We start from the raw sequence: 22,218 nt of genomic DNA on the forward strand, positions 1-22,218 counted from the left end.
GTTTCTCAGGAGCCACACCACAGATTTTTCTTGGCCTCAGATTTGCCCACTGTCCTCTTACTGTCATTACTGTGCTGCTCAGGGGCTTGTTAGGCCAAATTAGGGATGCTGTTTGAAAAATTAGCTTTGATTGGGGCTGCTGTTTAAATAAAGATATTTGTTTCGGCTTATCTACTTAATCAGAGGTCGAAGCTCCATATGAGGCATGAGTGTGATGGAATGCGCTCTCTTCATTTACATTCAGCCCCATCTATTTAGTCCCTTTGTACTCCTCACCACCTCTTCAGTTTGACCTTGATCAGGCATCCTCTCGTTATCCCCTGTTGTTTTGTGTTATGTTCATTCTTTTTTTCTCAGTGCTCTCACCAGGGCACATGAGCACTGTCTCTTTTATTCCCTCCGAGGCTCTATTAAAGATCCACATTTCATACGGTATCCCCCCAACTATAATATCACTGGCAGCCATATGAGTCTCTTTACTTTCACTATTTTCCATATTCCGCGAATCTTATCTGCGAAAGTGTCAGTGTTATTTACAATCCCTTAGCGCAGGATTTGCAGATAGGGAGAATGGTGGTGATCATATCAGACTTGGCCATGGTCTGTGGAGGATGACTGGGTGTGAATGTATACGGCTTCATCTGCAGAACCTCATCTGCAGTCAGTGCAAAGAGAGAACACTGACAAGCCAGTGAAAGTGAGTGTAGGGGGCAAGATGCAATTCATTGGACAACACTGGGATTGGAAAAAATGATTAACAGAGAACGCAGCAGAGTGACCCCTGATGATGGAGAGAATAAGGCAGACAGAGAGATGGATATTATTTGTGCTAATGATGAGAGTCTCTATCAAGCTCTCAAAGGAGGCACAGCCTTGGGCATGGCCAGACAGTCATATTTTCGCAGCTGTTTCTGTGGTCTGACCTGCAGCCCCTCAGTGGAGGGATATAGGGGATATGTGCGAACCTGCTGTTTGCCTGCCTGCTGAGGGGGTAATTTCTGCATCTGGATGAGGGGCAAAGGTTAGCTCTGGCCGGTGGGAGGGCAAATGAGCGAGTCAAACCTGGAGAAAAAGCTTGCATCCAGACAAATGGAGCATATCTCCTTTCAGTGTGGTATAATATAGTGTGGCATTATCCTTCTCCTGCCTTCAGCATCAACAGCAATACAAAACATCAGTGACAGTACATACAGTAGGTTTGCTTTGTCAAGTGAGATATATATTGTCTATCTTCTCTAAGGGTGGGATTGAAAGTGGTGGCATTGTAAAAGCACTCTACCAGATGAACCGCAAAAACCACTCAAATGAAATGATATTATAGCTTGGAGCTACCTCTCTACAGCTCTCCTAGTTTGTGTGTGCATGGTTTATTTTCTAATCAGAGTGTGGGTGTCGGGGTGTGGCCCCAGGCTTCTAACTGTTGTAATCTCACTGTGCATTTCTGAGCCCCTGACCCAAGAGAATATCTATGAAAGCACGGAGGGTCTGTTCTACCATTAACGGGGAGGGAAGAGTAATAACAAGCACACAAACATACAAAAATATTCATATTTGCAGTATCACAAAGAGATATGAAAGCCGGCGGCTTTTAAGACTGCTTCACAGTTTGTCAGGGTTGGTGTGTAGTTGTTTGTGTATGTGGGGAGCATCTATCAAGGTGATGTGAATGTCAGAAATAGGTCTCAGACGTCTGTGGTGTTGTGGCAGTGAGCACAACCTTTGTGAACCAAACCGAGGTGCGCTCCTGTAGGTGAGTGTTTGTCGGCACTTATCTCGGTATGCAGGCTGGACGCTTCAGTCAAGGCTCCCTACTAATCTTTCTGACAAGCAGTGTCACCCTCCAGTGACTAATATCTTAGGTGGAAGAAGAGGGGGCACTGCACAAAATATTTCCCCTCATGCTGTCCTTGCCCTGCCACCCCTGTGCTACGATGCTCGTTGTGTGAGCTGTCATCTATCTGCGTCCAGCTGATTTTTGTGTGCTGAGTCTATCTTAGCTAAAAACACGCCTGCATATAGACCTTTCTAATGGTTGCTGGCATCGGCCTCTCCTGCCAATGTAGCACAGTCTGGCTTACAAAGTAGCTGTGTGGGTGTCTCCTTTGTGTTTTTGTGTTGGCAAAGACCTCCACTCTCAACCCTTTGGCTGTTTTACAGCACAAGTTGCAACCTGACTCCCTCCCCTTTAAGTTGGAGGTGTTGAAACCGTGCCAGCCGAAAGAGCTGCAAATTTGCCATGCTTTGCCCCCTGCCTGATGCTCTTTCATTCAAATCAACCCACTCCTCTGATATTTAGGAAATAAATAAATAAATAACACACGAGCGGGAAAGGCATATTAATATTTTTCAGACATGGGTTCTTTTTAGCCCGCAGCCAGATCGACAGATGTAGCACTAGTCAACAGAGGGAAGGGAATGTAAAAATATATAAATATTAATAAGCAAGTAAGCGAGTGAGCAGAGTTTGTGGCTTCCTGGTACTTCATGGGAGGTGAGGTTTTTCGGCTGAAGAAGAGCTGAATGTTTCAGGGGAAGAGAAAGGTAATTACTTCACGTCTGTTGGCTGATTCAGGCCTGAATGCCTACAGGGCCTCAGAGTTGGAGCAAAAGTTCAGCTTCTGACGGATACATACAGACCCACCAGTCGATGTTAAGGTACTAATATAAAATCATTCCCTCACAGTAGCAAGCATTGTTCCACCCATTGCATTGCCTCTGGGCAAATGAAGCCATGGTAGAGATACAGGCTGAAATTGTAATAAAGGAGGGCAAATGTTAAACTGAGAGGATGAAAATCTGAGCTTTAGGTGTTTTTTAACTGTAGGCTGATGACCTTGATGACTGCAGTTAGGATTAGATAGTTTACCAAAGTGTATTTGGGTTGGCCCATCCTCTCATTTACTTAGTAAATGTGTCTGGTGAGTATTTTCTTGGTATCAGCAAGCCCCGAACCTGCACACAAAGCATAATCCTCTCGCCAGTGACATGTCTGTTTATTTGCTCCTAGCTGTTTGTAACCTAATGTTTATCCTGCCTGCAACAAGTGCGTGTGTGTATATCTGTTGTTCTTTGTTTGCTGGAGTGTGTGACTACTCTGTTTTTATTTATTTATTTTCCCATTTCTATTCATCGCATATTTATTTAGATTGCAGTGCAGCGATGCATTTACTGTGACGTACTGTGCCGTATTAGATTAGATTAGATAGCGTGGCACAAGCACCGTAATGATGCACCTAATGCGTGTTTCTTTTGTCACTGTTCTGTTTCAAAGGAAATTGATTCTGACAAAATCCCATGGGTGCTATCAGCAATGAATGGAAAGGAGCAATTAAATACAATGTGATCTTGAAAACAACGGCCTATGTATGGTCCAAACCAGACTATGATTTTAAACAGCAGGGCATCTGTTTGTAATGCAAATACAGAGAGCCCATTGGTGGTGGCTGTTCTAGCCACACTGGTTAGGGGGACCGGCACACTGGAGCTTGCTAATTACCTTAGCTTTTTAGATTAGAGGTCAGCCCTGCATAAGAGAGAGAAAATCTCTATCTCTGCCTACTCTGTATTCTCTCTTATTACCCCTGTGTAAAGGTTTCATTTGAATTCATGTCACACTAAAGTCCCACTCTATACCCCTGTGCATCCCCAGGATAATTGGGTTGAAAGCTTCCTCTATTCCTCCACTCTCCTTCCCCTTGGTCTAAATAAATAAATAAGAAGACAATAGCTTTGTGGCTTTCTGTAGATAGGGTAAGAAAAGTGAATGAAGAGATGAGAGAAGCCTGGAGTGCAGGGACCAGTTATCCCCTCTTATAATCCTGGCGCTCCCTGCCATTGTCCCTTGTGCCACATGGAATTTACATAAGGACCTGTGGTGCTGCCCTTAATTCAGCCCTCCTGAAGTATCTTCAAATATCTCCCAACAAGCTCAGTGCTTTCATCAGCAAGCTTAGTCAGTCATCAGAGGGATCGTGTCCCTCACCGCTGCACTGATAGTTACACTGCTGATACCAAACTTCCTAAAGTGCTATTCCAATTTATCGGATTTATTAAAGACTAAATAGGGAAAAAAATAGTTTCATTTCACACATCAGGGAAGCCCCAGCTCTTTTTTGAGTACATTAGGTCTATGTTATTTTCATTCATTCATACGGTAGGTGTGTGTTCTGAATACATCAGTGACTCAGGGTTTAATTTCTCACAGTTAGTTTGGCATGATTGTGCTTTCATGTTTGTACTTCGGTGCTTCTTGGTGTGTTTCACTGTGACAGCGACTCCCCTTGTTTGTTAATGAGCTGCTGTTGTGTGTTTCGCTGAACACTTTAGAGGGGGAGAGGCTATCCCCGCTATGGCGGGCCTACCTGAGGGTGATTAGATGCAAGGCCACAGTTGTTCAATAGACCACCCACTGTTTTTGTGTGTTAGCACATATGTGGCTGTGTGTAAGAGTACATGCCGAAGTGAAGCGCTGTTGCACCCCTGTGAGCTCTCACAAGTGAGTGACACCAGGCTTTAGGGCATTCTGACTCTGTTTGTTCTGCTCCCTCCACAGGGACCTCCATTAGCTCCAATTAGCTTTCACTTGTGCTCTCCCAGTCAGATGAAGCTGTGCATCCCATTTAAATAGCCTAGATAACCGATGCATACACTCACACTATGTTGTGCAATTAACATAATACGCAGAAAGGCAGTTTCAGAATGGTAAGCTGGATTTCATTCAGGCAAATGAAAAATCCAGCCAAACCGTATCTACTAACACTGTACTCTTACTCAATTGGCTGCTCTTTTTTTCCCCTCAGTGCTGAGAGATGACTTTCGACAAAACCCTACGGATGTAGTGGTGGCAGCAGGAGAGCCAGCAATCCTTGAGTGTGTCCCTCCCAGAGGGCATCCTGAACCCACCATCTACTGGAAGAAGGACAAAATTCGAATTGACGATAAGGATGACAGGATCACTGTGAGTATCGTAGCTATTTTTTTTTAATAACGGGACAAAATAAGAAGAACTATTATCAGTGTCTACTGTGAATGTTGCTATTAGTGTCTGGGAACACAGGAAAGAGCTTTTGCTTCTGGAAATGTCTGCCACTGAGCACAGTTGGCTGGGCATTCATGTGTTTGAAGCCAGTGAGGGGGGAAAATGCTGCTTTAGTGTTGTCCAATGATTTGACAAGGACAGAATTCAGATGTGTAAAATGTACAAGCTTTTAATTTATGAGTTTTTTAAATCTATTTATTTATTCATTTTATATTTTTAGATTCGAGGAGGGAAACTAATGATCTCCAACACAAGAAAGAGTGATGCAGGCATGTACATCTGTGTGGGTACCAACATGGTCGGCGAAAGGGACAGCGAGACAGCACAAGTCACTGTATTTGGTAAGGATTGCTTCTTCAGGCCTCCTGAAATTTATCTTCTCAGTTATTTGGCAGAGTGACATCCATCCACGTTACTGTATACTCCTGAAAAGAAATACATTGAAGCCAAGTTTTCTCAAAGCTTAATGGAGCACATTTTTGTGTTGCCCATTAAACTGTCATGAGGTTATAAAGAGCCAGAGTGAACGGTAATAAATAGGTTAGTTCAATAAACGCCAGTTCTTATATTTCCAATAAAGTTACAGGTCCATTTAGTGCACTATTGCTGTATATTTGTGCCTCACGGAGGAACAGAAATATCAGATAATGAACAAAATATGAGTAATTAGAGGGATAATTATGTCGGAACTGGGCAATGTGAGAAATAAAGCAAAGCCAAATCCTAACATAATGAAATTGTGCTTTTTTTTTGTGCCCATGCTGCAGAGAGACCAACCTTCCTCCGGAGGCCAATCAACCAGGTGGTCCTGGAAGAGGAAACGGTAGAGTTCCGCTGCCAGGTGCAAGGAGACCCCCAACCCAATGTACGCTGGAGGAAAGATGACATTGATGTTCCTCGTGGGAGGTATGTACTTTTACCGGAATATTCTCCAAATGGCAGCGCTTTAAGTAATGAGATGAATATAAGCAAGCAGTTTAAATTGCATGTGTGTGTGTGTCTGTCTGTCTAAATGCCAGCTTATGTGTTAAGTTCTAATGTGACAGACTGCACTTACTGCAAAGGCACTAGTGTCAGTCTAAGTGATTGTTTCAAACTAATGATAACTCACACTGCCAGCTCTCACCTGGTGTGGCTGCCAGGGAGCAATAAATACCCCTATTAGGCTGTACACAATGCACATTAACCATTCTGAGGAAAAAAAAAACATTCTACCTGTCGATGCCAAAAAAGTCAGGCAGTGTCTCATGTCATGGACGAGGTCTGCATGAAGACAAACAGATACGGAGCTAAACAATTAAATCTGACTGACAGGTAAGTGGGCACGGGAGGCTGAAATGTAGACATTTAGAGAAGCAGGAAAAAAAAATCTGCCAGGTTGTGTAACAGACAGGTAGAAACCGATAGAATGACAGGAGATACAAAGAGACAGAGTATAGCAGCTGACGTGACCCTCAAGTGTCTATGTACAGGTGCAGCTGTTCAGGGGAATTCTTGGCATAGACACCAGAAACCTGGAAGATAATCATTACCTCCTATACACGTTTAACCCCGTTCAGTTTGTGTATCATCACAGACATGATGCACATGTTTACTCACACTTGCAGAAATAGAAACCGATGTAAGGAAAAAGCAATAAAAGTCTACAATTTGGAGAGAAACTCTAGCACCACTGCCAACTTTAGGCTATCTGACTTCCTGTAAAAAGCCACTGACGATATAGTGATACTGTTCGTTCTGGGTCCTGCGTGTTGGCCTGTTTCTTCCCATGAGTCACTTGACTTACAGTCAAAAGCAGTGTCATTGTTAGAAGTGGACTTCAAAGAAACCGGTATACTGTCCCCAGCCAGCAGGCAAGTCACACACTGCTTGGATCACCTCATAACACGTACACACAGTGGACCTGACTTCTCTCAAGGCTAGCTGCAGAGCTGAGCGTAGGCGGGTTGTTTGTGTCTGATAAGGATTTGGTTCACTGGGCAGTGGGACATGAGCTCTGTGCCAAAGCAAACACATAAAAGTATTTCACTCATGTCTTTGATAGGGAGTTGGCTCTGGAAATGAGTTCATTTTGTACACTAATTAACAGATTTATAACGGAGTAGGATGAGTGTCATGTGCCTGCGTCCTTGCTAACTGTTCCATCCCTTTGAAGTTTGGCCTTATTTGGATACGATGCACATGAAAAAGATAATGCCAAAATTAATAAGAGATAAATATTGCAGTGTTACTAATTACAATATGTGAACGGTTGTTTTTTCTTGCTATATTTAATTCTCCCAGTTTTGCTTTGAAGCAGAAAAACAACCGTGAAGACAGACGATATTTTAATTCTGACATTTTCTTCTGCCTTTGTTGCCTGCCAAAAAGAAGACTGCATTGTATATTGTTAAGTGACGATCTGTTCCTGCTCTCTCTGCTGCTTATCTTCACTTAATAAACATCAAACAGAACTCCTTTTATTCTAATTAACAGAAGAGTGGTTAACATTCTCACTCAGGACTAGTGCCTAGTTTGCCTTTGGGCCACTCCAGCTGTATCGGTATTGGTTTCCATCACAGGAATGTAGATGACTAAGGATCAAGTAGTTCTATATGCAGTGGGAAGTGGTCTTTGATTGCTCTTTAACCGAAAAGGTTACAGTGTCCTTATTATTATGATAAGCTGTAGAAAGAGGGAGACTTAGCAAGGCCCGTTCTCTTTACCATCAGATTGTTTTAACTTTGCTGGTCCCTTTATGTGCCTGCATCTCTATGTGGATGTCTCTGTGTGCTACTTTTATACTAGGAAGAAGGGAAATGGAGCTTCAGCTGAGTAAACAGGTTGTTAATATGCTCAGTGGCTCCAGCAGCCTCCCAGGCAGCCACACACACACACACACACACACACACACATTGGCACATAGACATAAAGCATGCCAGGATGGCGCTGGCTTCGGTCTCTCTGTGGGATAGAAAAGAAGATAGAGACAGAATGGTTTCAATTAGAGGACAAAGACAAATGTGATGCTCGTTTACCACTGTTTGGGCATTTTACTGTGTTTGCAATAGAAAAATAAATAATTAATCACCAAACAGCTACATCTACTCTGGGATACTAGTCAACAGCCCTTGATAGTGCAGTGTAATGAAATAGGTCAACTCTTCTGTTGTTGTGTCATTATACAGTATGATACTGAAACCCTTGCAATCTCCAAGTGAAACCTTTTAAATTACAGTCTGGCATATGTCAGAGGAAATAGCCTGAAACTGTAAATTTAAAGGTCAGAGGACAACAGCTGCAGTATAATGATAAAGAATCCAGATATTCCTTTATCTTTTAACATTTACACTGAGTCTTGATCTTATTCTAAGTAAGATGAGAATTAGGCAAATTTATACACTTGCTATCTTTGGACTATTTTTTATTTTTTTCCCGGAAAGTCCAGCTCAGATAGAACTGATATTCCTGATGAACACACAGTTGCACCAATCCTTCTCCGCTGAATCCCAGAGAACCATGATCTGTAAGATGATAGAGTTAAATACATTACATGTGTTTACCACACATTAAATTACTTATAGGATGGTCACTTTATCCAAACAAAAAGACCAAAACAATAAGCTGTAGCTAAAATGAGATCAGCCCATCTTTCTCTAGTTATGTTTTTCCTTTTGTTCTTTATCATCCGGGCTCCCAGATAGGACTGGATTTTGCTGTCAGGTCAGAAAAAAAGAAACACTTCCACTTCCTCTATTGTTACACAGAAATTCAAACAGTGTGCTGAACTAATTAAACTAAATTTCAAGGTCTCTCTTAGGACAAGACCTAAATTATGAGCAAACCATTAGGTGTGCTGAAAAACAGTGGGTAATGGGGACTTTAATTATTACCAGCATAGGCGAAGAAAATTCACTTAGATGTGCTCCAGGTGGGATTAAAACCACTGACCAGTACATGTAATATTACAATTATCCAACTTCCTCTTTTTAAATGTGTTTCAAATTGAACTTTTTTTTCTTTTCGTCAACACAAAGCATTTAAGATTCAGCTCAGATGGAAAAGCAGCATGTCCTCTCCAGGAAAAACTTCTTGCAGATGTCTTCAAGCAGCTGGATTTCTGCGCCTAAAATCCACACAGTAGTAGAGTCACCCATAATTTGTCAGAACTGACATAATTCTTATACATTTGTTTACGCTTAAGCAGTTCTTTCCAATTATAAAAATGTCTTGACGTGGATTAAATTAGTATCAGATTAATGTCCATCAGTTGGACGTTGTGGAGGAATCGTGCCAAAAGCACACAATAGCTTCTCCCACATCAGAGAGCCTGGAAATGAGTGCTGGCGAGCTTCATTTTTCAAAACAGAAAGGATTCTATTCTAGCACAGTCTATGAACCCCAGTGAAAAGACTTGGGCAGTGTGTATTATCTCCCGCTGCCTACTAGCAAAGTGTGTGGCCCATGTCTTTCCCTCCTTCGGTATAGCTCTCGCTCTTCATTTGCTTTGGAACCTTGTACCCTCTCCTGTGCCTTATCAGAGCCCCTTTGGTCCTGCAATCCATCTGTATTCAGGGCACCTTTCCCTGTTGACCTCCACAGCACAGCCCCTGCAACATTCAGCAGAAAAGCCTTTCTTTCTGACTCAATTCCTTCGTGGTGTGTTCATGTGTGGGGGTTCGTGTATGATAGAGATGTGTGGGTCATTCTTTTTGAGAGAGCTGTTAAAGCTAGTGTGACAGGAGTGCCTGTGTTATGCTGACCACCCAATTTCAGTGATTTCTCACCTCTGCAACTCAGCAGAATGAAAAGATGACAAGCTATGGTTCCTGTCTCCATTACTTGCCTTGATATATAAGTGGATACATCTAGTATTTATGAGTGGGTCTGTAAGGGGGTGGGTGAATGAAATATTATTCATTTGTTCAGGTGTATTTTCTTTAGGATTTCTTAACAGTAACTGACTAATAGTTTGTAACTAATAGTTTGTAACAAGAATATGACATTGTTATGCATTATTAAGAACATCTACTGGTAAGCGACCATAAATATGCCATCATATATCAAAAAAGGCTTCCAGGCATTGGTTAGCAAGGTCCAGTTTTATGTTTTTTCCATTAAAGCCATAGTGCCTGCTTTAAATAAAGTTTGAACTGCTTGCTAAGGCAATGGGGAGAAGAACTATTCGAAAAAACATAATAATGGTAAAAGGGTAATTTTTTCCCCACTAAACTGCCAACCTAATCATAAATTTTGGAATCTTGCTTAACCGTTGTGTGATTAAAGTTGGACACAGTGATGAATGTTAGTTGGACTGTTGTGAAGGCCCTTATCCTGCTAACACAAGAGGTGTGCCAGGGACCAAGGATTGGAGCTCTGGCTCAGGGCCTTAGTGAAGCAAGATGAGAAGCAATAGTGGTTAATTGATTCCCTCTTATGGCTGACGAGGCTTGGACAGGTATACTCCGGTTGCTTTGATCAGCATGAGGTAAAGTAGCAGTCAGATGGTGTAAAACTGGATCAGACTGTCAGAGCGAAATGGAGCAGAGAGGAGACTGTGTGTTAGAGCAGTGAGGCCAGAGAGCAAGCTGGAATTAGTCCTTTACTCTATCTGGAGTCTGACTCATGTGCTTAGAGTTGGCACACAACCCCTCTCCCTCCTCACAGTTCCGTTCACATGCACTCGCAGAGGCGAGGCAGATAAGATCCTCTCCTGTTGAATCATTTTGTAGACACACTCATCCAGTCATACATACAACCAAGATAAGATTCTCTTAATGTGAGTGAATTGGCACAAGACTGAGGGTCGAACATGGGTGACTGTGTTCGTGACAGACAGTTCAAAGGCAAATCCTCTAAGATGATCTGGAGGATTTTTGAGCCGTAATCCTTTTAAATTGTGTCCAGTAAAGTTGTCATCTCTGTGCTGCCTTCTACATTCAGCATTCAACACATCAAGTTGACAACTGAAAAATGCCGCTTTGTTTCGCCATTTGCTTACATTCCTATCACTCCTCATCTCCCTTCACGAGTGAATGACTCTACATATGGGAGGATATGTGTTTGATGATTGTATACGCCCTTCTCTGTGTGTGTGTCTTCGTAGTTCTTCCATCTCTGGTTTAAAAAAAAATGGAGTCCAGCAGGGTGAACTTGGCTCTCCTATCCTTTCCACAGCACTTCTTCATGTGCAATTACATTCCTCCTCTAATAGAGAACAGAACTCTCCCCAAGTTCAGTCATAATAAAGAGCTACTGTTCCCTCGCTGTGCGTACGTACGTGTGCGAGTATGTGTGTGGGTGTGTGTGTGTGGCAACAACTGCCTCTTATCCGTGAGTATTTCCACTCATCTTGTCATTAAGGTTGATATCATATGGGAAGTTGATTACAGATTGATTGTACTCATGTTCCTCTAATAAGTCATGGACGGGCCTAAGATCCTGTTTTGAGAGTCTGACAGAGATGGGACCAAGAACAATAAGAATGTTGTCCAATATGTGCATACCTGGGTTGTCCACAAGGCAAGGGTTCAGTCAAGACTGTGGGAACCTCTCTAAGCACTTTAGCTGTTACAGTAGCGTCTTTATGGCTGGTTACATTGTCTATAGTATTCATCAGTGCTCTTAATATATAAAATGAAAAGTGTAAAATCTTGCCGAAAGCATATATAATGTACTTTAGACTTTAAAAGATCACATAATTAGTAAAATTAAATAATTTGCTAAAGTCTAACGATGACTGCTGGGTAAGACCTCAGTCATACTAGTGCAAAAATAGGAGGGCAGCCTCAGTGTGACCAGGGAAAACTGATGGTTGATGAATGATTGCATTTCATTTTTTGGCTTTCTGGGATTTTGAGTAGTTGAAGTGACCAGCTTGCAACCAACAATTTTGATTGGTCCATCACTGTCTGACTTCAGTCCCTCTCAAACAAACTAGTGAAGGTTTCCAAATGATCACCATCAAATTCATAAATGCAGACACATTGCCAACATGTTGTAATCACTCTGAGTAAGTTGGAGTCAGTCTAGACCAATGAGCAAAACTCATCTGCGCTATCAACTAATGAAATGCACAAACCCAATTTGCTAAGGTTTGTGGTGGGCAATTTACTGTACTTCCTCTTGCTTAAGGTCAAGCCTACCCATTTGCTAAAGGTTGGCCATAGGTGAGGGTAGGGACGTAGATCGACCGGTAAATTGAGAGCTTCGCTTTTACACTCAGCTCCCTCTTCACCACGACTGACCGGTGCAGCGTCCGCATTACTGCAGCCGCAGCCCCAATCCGTCTGTCGATCTCCGGCTCCCTTCTCCCATCACTCGCGAACAAGACCCCGAGATACTTGAACTCCTCCACTTGGGGCAGGAACTCATCCCCGACCCGGAGTGGGCACTCCACCCTTTTCCGGCTGAGAACCATGGCCTCAGATTTGGAGGTGCTGATCCTCATTCCCGCTGCGTCACACTCGGCTGCGAACCGCTCCAGTGCGAGCTGGAGGCCCTCACCCGATGAAGCCAACAGAACCACATCATCCGCAAAAATCAGAGATGAGATTCTGAGGCCACCAAAGCGAAAGCCCTCCGCCACTTGGCTGCGCCTAGAAATCCTGTCCATAAAAATTATGAACAGAACCGGAGACAAAGGGCAGCCCTGGCGGAGCCCATCACCCACCGGGAACGGGTCCGACTTATTGCCGGCAATGCGAACCAAGCTCTTGCAACGGTTGTATAGGGATTGAATGGCCCGTAGCAATGGGCCAGACACCCCATACTCCCGCAACACCTCCCACAGGACACCCCGAGGGACACGGTCGAATGCCTTCTCCAGGTCCACAAAACACATGTAGACTGGTTGGGCAAACTCCCATGCACCCTCAAGTATCCTGGAGAGGATAAAGAGCTGGTCCAGTGTTCCGCGACCAGGACGAAAACCGCATTGTTCCTCCTGTATCCGAGGTTCGACTAGCGGACGAACTCTCCTCTCCAGCACCCTGGCATAGACTTTCCCAGGGAGGCTGAGGAGTGTGATCCCCCTGTAGTTGGAACACACCCTCCGGTCCCCCTTCTTAAAGATGGGGACCACCACCCCGGTCTGCCAGTCCACAGGCACTGCCCCTGATCTCCACGCAACATTGCAGAGACGTGTCAACCAAGACAGCCCTCCAGCGCTTCAGCGGGGCGACCTCATCACCCATGGCTCTGCCACAAGGAGTGTTTAATGCCTCAGTACCTCGCCCCACGAAATTGGTCATACCCCTCATCCCCAGACTTGCTCCTCTCGAAGACGTGTCAGTGGATTAAGGAGGTCCTAATGCCCGACAATTTTCTCAGTCGACGTCAACAGCGCTCCGCCAGCACTATACACAGCGCAGGTAGAGCACCGCTTTCCCCTCCCCAATTTACTGTAAATTGCGCTAAATTTAATACAGAAAAGCATATCTTATTTTGCACACGATATGTGAGAGGGGGAGATGTTATCAGAATGAGTGTGTAATTGACACCACTAGAAAGCTCAAAACTGTGAGCCCAGTGCCAAAACTTTGGCTTTGCCCTGATGCTCTTTACTTAGTGCTCACTTTGAGTGTTTAGAGAGAAGCTCCACATATTCCTGCTTCACAATGAGACTGGGTGGGATATTGTTGAAACAGAGAAGAACTGAACTGTACTTATTGGAGCATCTGAAATGCATACAGTACATACAAATGCATGTCTTCCTTTTTGTGTTTCAGGCTTTTAGTCACATTTGTAAATTTCTAAATTGGTACACAATGAAAACACATCTGAAAGCCTTTTATGAGCAGTTCACATAGAGAAACATCCATGTTTCTGTGTTATTCCATTTAATGTGTTAGTGTGTTAGATTAATGTCTGAATGTAACAGTATGTTAGGGTTAGGGTTTGTTAAATGATATATTCCCAGACTCATGCTTTCCACTTCAGACACTGGCAATCAAGACCAACAAGACAAACGGTAAACCATGCCAACATTATAGTCTCCATCTACTTTGCACTCTTTGGGAAGCTCTACCACTTAACTGTAATATACAACATAAAATAATGTCAAAATACAACAGCACAAAATGCTGTCGGATTAAAGAATTATTATGACACTACAGTAGATTCCTGAAAAAAAACCAAATTTGCTCGGACAAGAGATTTTTTATTTATTTTTTGCTTTACTGCAGAGCATCGTCTGCAGCGTATCACCTTTATTATTATTATTATTATTATTGGGTTTTTTTAACACAGCTATAATTTTCCACATAGATGACTAAGGATCATCTAGTAAATTAATGTTAATTCTGTAACATACAGCATCAGTGATGCAGTGAATAATCTCACATTAACATTGATGTTTTCACTCAAGAGTGTGTGTCTTCCTCTCTATTAACCCATCACAGCAGCTGTAACATCAGTTGAAAAACAACAAACCGTGTGCGTAACATTTCTTTTGAAAAGCCTTTGTACCTGCAGGATATGTGACACCAGTGATGGTACGCAACTCCAGGTCATTTTCTCAAAATGCAGAAAAACCAAAGCAGTTTGTGTATTTGGGGACATGGCACAGTAGCGGTAATTTCATTAACACATAGACAGCTTAGGATCTGCCAGTAAAAAATATTTTGTGTTCTTCTACACGTGCATGCCAGCTGTTATACATAGATTCCAGGTTTATATAGTTTGTGATAAAGCAGCTCCGGATAAATCCTGTTCTCCACCTGATTCTCGGTTCTCAGGACTACAACTAGTTCCCTATAATTTTTAACAGAAGAGTTCCCCCTTATGTAATAGACATATTTCTTTGTCTTCAGCCTACTCTTATTTATCATTTATCAGCAAATTTGTGCTGCTCTTGTTAGAATGATGGTCAGTAATGAAATTAATTACCTGCATCTGTTTGTTTCTAAATTTATACATCTGCCCAATTTAGATCTGGCCCAGTCTGTGTGGATTCTGCCAGGTCTAGTAGTAGCACGCTGGTACAGCGCTACACGTTTGACGTAGATGCCAACATATTTGCAACAGTCTGCAACAGATTTGAGTTTCCTCACAGTTAATCATAGTATTATCAGAAACAGATTGTATTTAAATGCCAGCTTGACCCTGTTCAGTCAAAAACTGATAGCAGACTTACTTTGTCTTATTGCCGTTTTATCACATTCTTGATGCACCAATGTGAGTGTGAAGAAACGAACTCATACAGGTGTCGGACCTGGACCCTTCATTCAAAGTGACCATTTAAAAAGCAAGAAGATTGTAAGTTGATTCACACTGTCACAATAATTTTAGTTGCGCAGTGGTCTCTAAACACTATTTCTGTAGTGTAGCTGTAGCCTAACAAATAGAAACTGTAGCTCTGAGTGTGACAACACAGAGAAAAGGGACAGATTTACCATTAACTACTGAACGATTTTGAATGTGCCAGATAATTATTAGTTATATACTAAGTAACCACTGTTGTGCCACAGACATATATGTATACAACTCCCGTACTTTAGAGATGTGCCTTTGGATCCTATAGTTAAATCTATAATGAATGTATTTTTTTAAACTCATATGAAAGATTCCTACAAATAGCTGAAAGCAACAAACACAATGCCAGTTGCTTTTAATGTTTTCTCAAATCTATGTTCATTATTGGTGAGTCCTTCTGTGCTGACAAAACCTTTCAGAAACGATTGAGACTGGTCTGGCCATTGTTAAAATGTGAGAAACAAGGTGAAAGCGCATGTCGTGCAAGAAGCTTGAGAGTCAGCCTCGGTTGAGAGTCGTTTTGCGTAGCTTGATTGAAAACGGTGGAAACTATGTATTATTCACTTGCTCACCTCTCCTTTTGTTCAGGAGTCGTGTTGTTTTGCATAAGCCCTAACTTGTCCCACCACTCTTTCACCTTTTCTTCCAAGTAAGGAAATCACGTTGATCCTTACCATCCGGAGGGAAGGTACTGGAGGATGCTTTCTTTATTAGCTTGTTTGTTTTTCATCTGACAGCAAGCTTGCCACAGAATGTGCTGCCTCATTCCTCTGGATGCCACGCACTCGGTTTCAACAATAAATGCTTTATGCACATCCCCCACTCTTACCTGAACTGTACATCACTTCTCTCTAGAACAAAGCAGTCAGTCATGACTCAGTCAAATAATCATTATGGCTCCTTAAATACATGTGTGGAGGGGTGGAACAGGCATAGTTGAGGAATTTACTTCAATAAAGCTGCCATTGAATGCTTGCTGAGGAAATGTCATAACAGCAGGTAAAAAAAATTAGACATGGATAGACAGGATAGATTAGTTTTGCAGCTGCCAGTGGAAAACAGCCATCAGTGCACCTGATGGTTGAGCAGAGAGGTGTTTTCCACTCTCAGGGAAATGGACCATATCATACTCTTACCTTAGTTACAAAGTACTACTGTTAAACACTGTTTGTGGTTATATCCAAACTTCAATTGTGGTATCCAGAGTAAATGTTATCCTCCTTTTTATAAAAAACAAACACACTTAAAAGTATAATTTCATTTTTTATTGGCGATCAAAAGCCAAACTCAAAACTTTACACCTTTAACTAATATCATCTGTAAAGCCAAAGCCTTATATGGTGTATTTCTCTGTGTTGTAAAGTTCTATTGTTATCAAAAAACCATTAAAAACACATAAAACAGTCAAACTGTTGGACTGGGTAGTATTTTTCTTCATTACAGAGAACATGACCAGTGTAGTTTGTTCAGAAACAACTCTGCTTTGGCATTTTCAATCTCTGTAGGGTTTGCTCTGTTAGGCAGACATTGCGGTTCTTTATGTGTTTTTAATAGTTGTTGGAGTGCAAGTGTGGAGCTTTATAGCACATGGGCATGTGCTATAATAAAAGAGTAATATGATGTCAGGCTTTTTCTTTAAAGCTCCTGTGTGGATTTGAAAAAGTCTGAAAATCTTTTGCAGACTTTGCAGACTTCGACAATGATCCCTCTTCGACAGTGGTGTTGACTTGGTTGGATGTTATGAAATTGTATTTTTTAACTCTTGAAATAATTATTTCATGGTGTGCTGTGAGTTATATTATATGACAGCTAAAACTCTTTCAGGCCCTCATTCATTCTTTTTAAGAAATTACCAGATGTTGCTGATTTGCTCACTTGTAGTAGTTGCTGTCTCTCTCATTTATTATTATTCTTTTTTTTCAGCCTAATGATGCCCTCCCTTACTGGCACAGACATTTATATGTGCCTCATACTCAAATTGACAGTGAAAAGCTATTAAATAACAATTCAACACATTGAATCAACTTCACATATTATGTCTGCTTCATTTGTCATGAAATAACAAGGGAACAGGCCTCACCTGACCACAAATCTGCTTGTCAGTTAATTGTCCAGTTAATGCAGATTTTTTTTTTTTGTAAAGCCTGTTTAATTAAAGCTGGAAGTCTGCACTTTAACCAGATACTGGATGTTTAATCCGTTTAATTTGAAGTCCACTGTGGCAGTATACAGAGGCAAAAACACAAAAATTGTGACTTTGTCCAATAAATTATTGAACTAACTGCACTGCATCAGTTCTACCAATATTATTGTTTTCTACATGCTAATCTTTTAAAATATCTGTAATCACATTCTTGTCTAATGCAGATCTAACATTAATCTGTTGAACTGATGCCTGTTTTTGGCCTCTGTGAGTGACAGACTGTGGACAGGGAAGGACTGTCAGCCTGACAGACCACCATCACACAGCACTACCACCCCTCAACTAACATACTACTTACACACTGCCAGAACAGGCACCCTCTTCAATTACAGACTGCAAAAACAAACCATACCAGCATTGCCGGCTTGTCAACTACCATATAATTCACAAAGGTCTGCAGACACACATCAACACAAATATTTGACTACCACAATGAAATTGGAAACAACCTTCCCCTGCTATACTTGATATATTGATTCAGTCAGTTAACATGTCTTACACTAAGAAAGTGTAGTGTCGATAAAAATCATATGGAGCTGAGACACACACACACACATGTATATATACACACAGTTATTGAAAAACAGCTCATGAATATTGCACAGGTTTTGAGCATTTCCAATTGAATGAATACGTCTCTGTGTATTGCCTGTCATTGTTGAATAATTGATCTTGCTCCTTGCGATCTCCATTTGTCAAAACGACCAGTTTTGCTTCCCTGTACCACTCCAAGAGGGGAAAACCTTTAACATCTATTGTCATACAGGTCTAAAAAGAGTTTTACTTGGTTAATGCTTTATCTTTTTTATAGCATTTGAATTAAATGATGATCAGGCAACTTGAATATTAGTGTTATGTTTTTGTTAACAGGTATGAGATCAAGTATGACAAGGAGGACTATGTGCTGAGAGTGAAGAAGGCTTCCATTAATGACGAGGGCACATTCACCTGTGTCGCAGAAAACCGTGTGGGCAAGCTGGAGGCCTCCGCCACCCTCACAGTCAGAGGTATGAAACAGATATATATCAATTCAAACAATTAAATCAATCAGTTAAAAACACACAGAGAAACTGTTGAGCGTATTGTTCTTATTCTTCTTATATACAAAGAGGAAGTTTTGGATTGATAATTCACTCCTTACTGTCCCCATTACACAAGTGGAAATGCATAATGCTGAGTACTATAGCCAAGAGAGATGTATGCAGTCCATGAATCTGTTTAATTATTTACATTTCCAAGTGCAGCGTCTACACACTCTGCCACCCTCCCCCTGTTGTGGTGGCCTGCAAGCCACACTGCCCTCCATGCTGTAACCACCCAGTCAGCAAAGCCATTTCACAGATTACTGGTGCACACCACACCTGGGGTTTGCAAGGTTAATAAAATCATTCTAACCATTTTTTTTTCTATTTTCACCACTCTTCTTCCCATTAAAGTCGAGTGTTTAACGTCTCTGTGGAGCGCTTTACAGCGACACAGAGGACCAGAGGAGGTAAAACAAGGCCTTGGTTGACTACTTGTTTATGAGTCCAGATTCGTGAGAGCACCACCTAAGTTTTTTTGTTTACTTCACCATGAGTACCCATACAGCAATGCAGAGGAAACATTGGGAACAACTACCAACAACTACTTCTCTGTGACACTTTCAGAAGACTCATCCTTTGGATATAACCTACATGCCTGACTTTTTTTTTTTTTGGTTCTTTTTCCTCCTCTTTACTTTTTTTGGGTTCTGTTCATCAGCATTTATGGCAAACACATCTTTGCCTCGCTACTACAAACATACACCACCCATAGAATTGTAGATTTCATTATTGCAGAGAAGGTCCAGCAGTGTATTTGTCCCTGAGGAGCAATAATGACTGCCCACACTGAAATTTGAATGCAATTTAAGACTTTTGACTACCAGTGGGTATTCACATCAGACAGCCTCTGTCATTCAGGGGTCTGAGAAACAGATGATGGGAGCTCATCAGCAAAACTGTCCAGTGGGCAGTGGACAAAACCTACTGGATCCTCTCTTTGTAACGCTTACACTGTGCTAGAAGTGTGTTTGCCCAACACAACATGTCATTCATTCTGATTTTGATTTCCCTTGTCTTATTTTATTATGTTCTGTTCCTTTTGTGTTGTTTTATGTTTGTGCGTCTGTGTCTTAATTTGTTTCTTTTGTGTATCCACTCCACCATTGTCGTGTTTCCAGCTCGCCCTGTCGGTAAGTACCCATCCTTCTGATTTGATCCCATGCTGCATGCCTTCTCCATACACCCTGTTGCATTTGACTGCTTGACAATCACTAACCATCGCTTTAACATTCCTGTACTTGACTAACACATTTGTTGCATAAGTTGTCCTTTCCTTTCAGCTGTTTTTTTTTTGTACATCAGATACTTGTGAGATATTTGCAGATTGTATCTCTTTTCGTTAACTGGCTCTTGTACGTACTTTAGAGTTCAGAAACTATACTAAAACTTTTCTGTCTATACATCAGATATAGATTTAGACAGATCCTTTTTTTTTGTTCTCTCCACGCTGTGCTCTTTAGCATATCCAGTTTAAAATGAATGAATGAATGAATAAATGATGTTTTCTAGTGGCAGTTCTCAGGTTTAATTTCAGGAGTGTTAGGTACATAGAAATTCCTTGATGCTTTACGACTTTACTAGAAATGCTTTCCCGTGGATAAACAGCTGTCCTAAACTTTGCATTGTCACAAAGTTACTATTCATTTTGTATTTTTATCGCATATACTTGAGCTCTACTGGCAGCTGATGAATATTGCGTATGTTGCTTTATTATTATAGATCAAGGCTTATGTTAGCATTGTTCCTCTAAACTGAAGGTTCTTTAGATTCTAGTCTCTATTCTTTACAGTGAAAGAGTGGGCTAGCAGTGTAATTGACTCAGACATTGTCATCTCATATGGTCCAGAATGTGTTTAACTTGCGAGTCTTGAGGCCATCTGTGGATTTTTGGATCACAGAGCTGAGATCTGTTTAGTTTTGATCAGCTTCTTTCCTTCTGAGCCCAAGAACACCGGTCTGGGAATGTCGTTTTATTTCCCTATAGATTGGTGTAGGTCAACAGAAAACCACATTTGGCACACTTCATATGTGAGATTGTTAGAGGGAGTAAGTGAAAATTGGCATCTTGAGAGAAAGACGTGCTTTTGAGTGCAGAAATGGGAAGAATGCAATAATGAGAAATATGCAGGAGGAGAAAGAAAGGGAAAAGAATGGCAGAAGTGTGTGTCAAGACAAGCTTGACTGGTAGAAAAAAACAGACACTGCCTCAATGGCAGGACTTTGGTTGGCAAAACAGCAGTGGCGGTTCTCTGATTGTCAAACTGTCAGTTTCCAAGAAGATGGAGGAAATTACACATTCACTCTGCCTGTGGGAAGAGACAGTAATTGCTGTCAACTTTTGAATAAAATATGATTGAATGTGGGATTTTAAAGGAGGAAGAAATATTTGTGCTTGAGTGTGCTGAATGGATCGCTGTCTCTTTGTCCATTTGTTCTTTTCACCCTGACTGCTGTTTTATGCCGAGCCCTCTCCAAGCCAGGCAGATGTGACTTGTCATGAATTAAATATGGGCCCCTGATCGTGTGTTTCCTTAGGAGGGAACAGGAAGGAGCTTCTCATATGTCATTAAGGGTTTCTGAATAAAAAACAGGGCCAATGTCTGCTAGCCCTGAGCCAAGCTGTGAAACTGTCGCACACTAACTTCCCCTTGATTTGTCGAAAGTTTTGATCTGTTCTTCTCCATTGGACCCTGTCTACTTTTTGGTCATTCTCAATCACATTCCCCATGACTATTTTATTCAAATATAATTTAAAGATAGAAATAGGGATGAAAAGTTGTGAAATATGTAGTTGACTAATAGAAAAGCAGTAAAGACAAAGCCGAGCCTTTTTGTTTAAATTGCAGATTTAACTGGAGTCACCAATCACACAACTGAGATAGGATGGATCGGATGTTTTTGGCACTTATTAGTGAATCTAACAGTTTAGCACACTTGCACATTAGAAAGCTTAACCATTAATAAAAAGATACCTCAGAAAATGCCCCCAAGATATCTGTGGGTCATGACAAAACTGGTTTCCAAACAGATTGCTTCCTTTTATTTGGTATGTTAACATTGGCTGTAGATAAAAGAGGGTTTTTTTTGGTCTGCCTTTGGAAACAATGAGTCATACCTGAAAAACAGTTCAAAGCATAAGAATTCAGGCCCATTTAACATGACTTTAAATCATAAATAGTGGGGAAAAAAGGAAGTAAGCATCCTTTTTTCTGCTTAAGTGTGTAAATAAGTCCATGAGGATGGCAAACAAAGAGTCATTAATGGGAATTGAGAAAGTGACAAAGGACCATGCTGGGTAGTACAGTGATAGGAGGCATTCTGTAAGGTGTGAAACCACATTTTAGTGAGTTGTTAATAATGCAGTGTGTGGTATGGAATGGAGCAGAGAAGGGAGGGAACTAAGACCTTGCCAGAGCAGGATTTAAGAGCTCTGTATCAGGCCCAGCATTGTGAGAGCCACAAGATATCCAAGCAGCAGAAGGCCAAACGGCAAAGCAGTAAATCTGTTGCCATCTGCACCATTCCCAACTGTGTGTATCTTTGACAAATACACACGCCCAAAAAGGGATTACATGATGAAACCAGCCAAATGGGAAGAGTTTGGCCTTACTGGAACCAGCTGGCTTATCGGAGAAAGGACTTAGAAGAAATCAAAAGAA

The 22,218-nt window shown here is 41.5% G+C and overlaps 1 protein-coding gene across 7 annotated transcripts in view; it reads left to right on the forward strand.

Moving 5' to 3' along the window:
* Window positions 1–22,218, forward strand: part of robo2 (roundabout, axon guidance receptor, homolog 2 (Drosophila)) — a 259,633-nt gene that overhangs the window by 194,361 nt on the left and 43,054 nt on the right. For all 7 annotated transcript variants that reach the window (XM_040037637.1, XM_040037635.1, XM_040037640.1 and 4 more), the window contains 5 exons: window positions 4,800–4,957; window positions 5,259–5,379; window positions 5,806–5,944; window positions 18,345–18,481; window positions 19,678–19,689. In XM_040037637.1, the coding sequence (XP_039893571.1) occupies window positions 4,800–4,957; window positions 5,259–5,379; window positions 5,806–5,944; window positions 18,345–18,481; window positions 19,678–19,689 (567 nt within the window). The remainder of the gene's footprint in view (window positions 1–4,799; window positions 4,958–5,258; window positions 5,380–5,805; window positions 5,945–18,344; window positions 18,482–19,677; window positions 19,690–22,218) is intronic.

Source organism: Simochromis diagramma, unplaced genomic scaffold, assembly GCF_900408965.1.
Source record: "Simochromis diagramma unplaced genomic scaffold, fSimDia1.1 OVJJ01000463.1, whole genome shotgun sequence".
NCBI lineage: Eukaryota > Metazoa > Chordata > Actinopteri > Cichliformes > Cichlidae > Simochromis > Simochromis diagramma.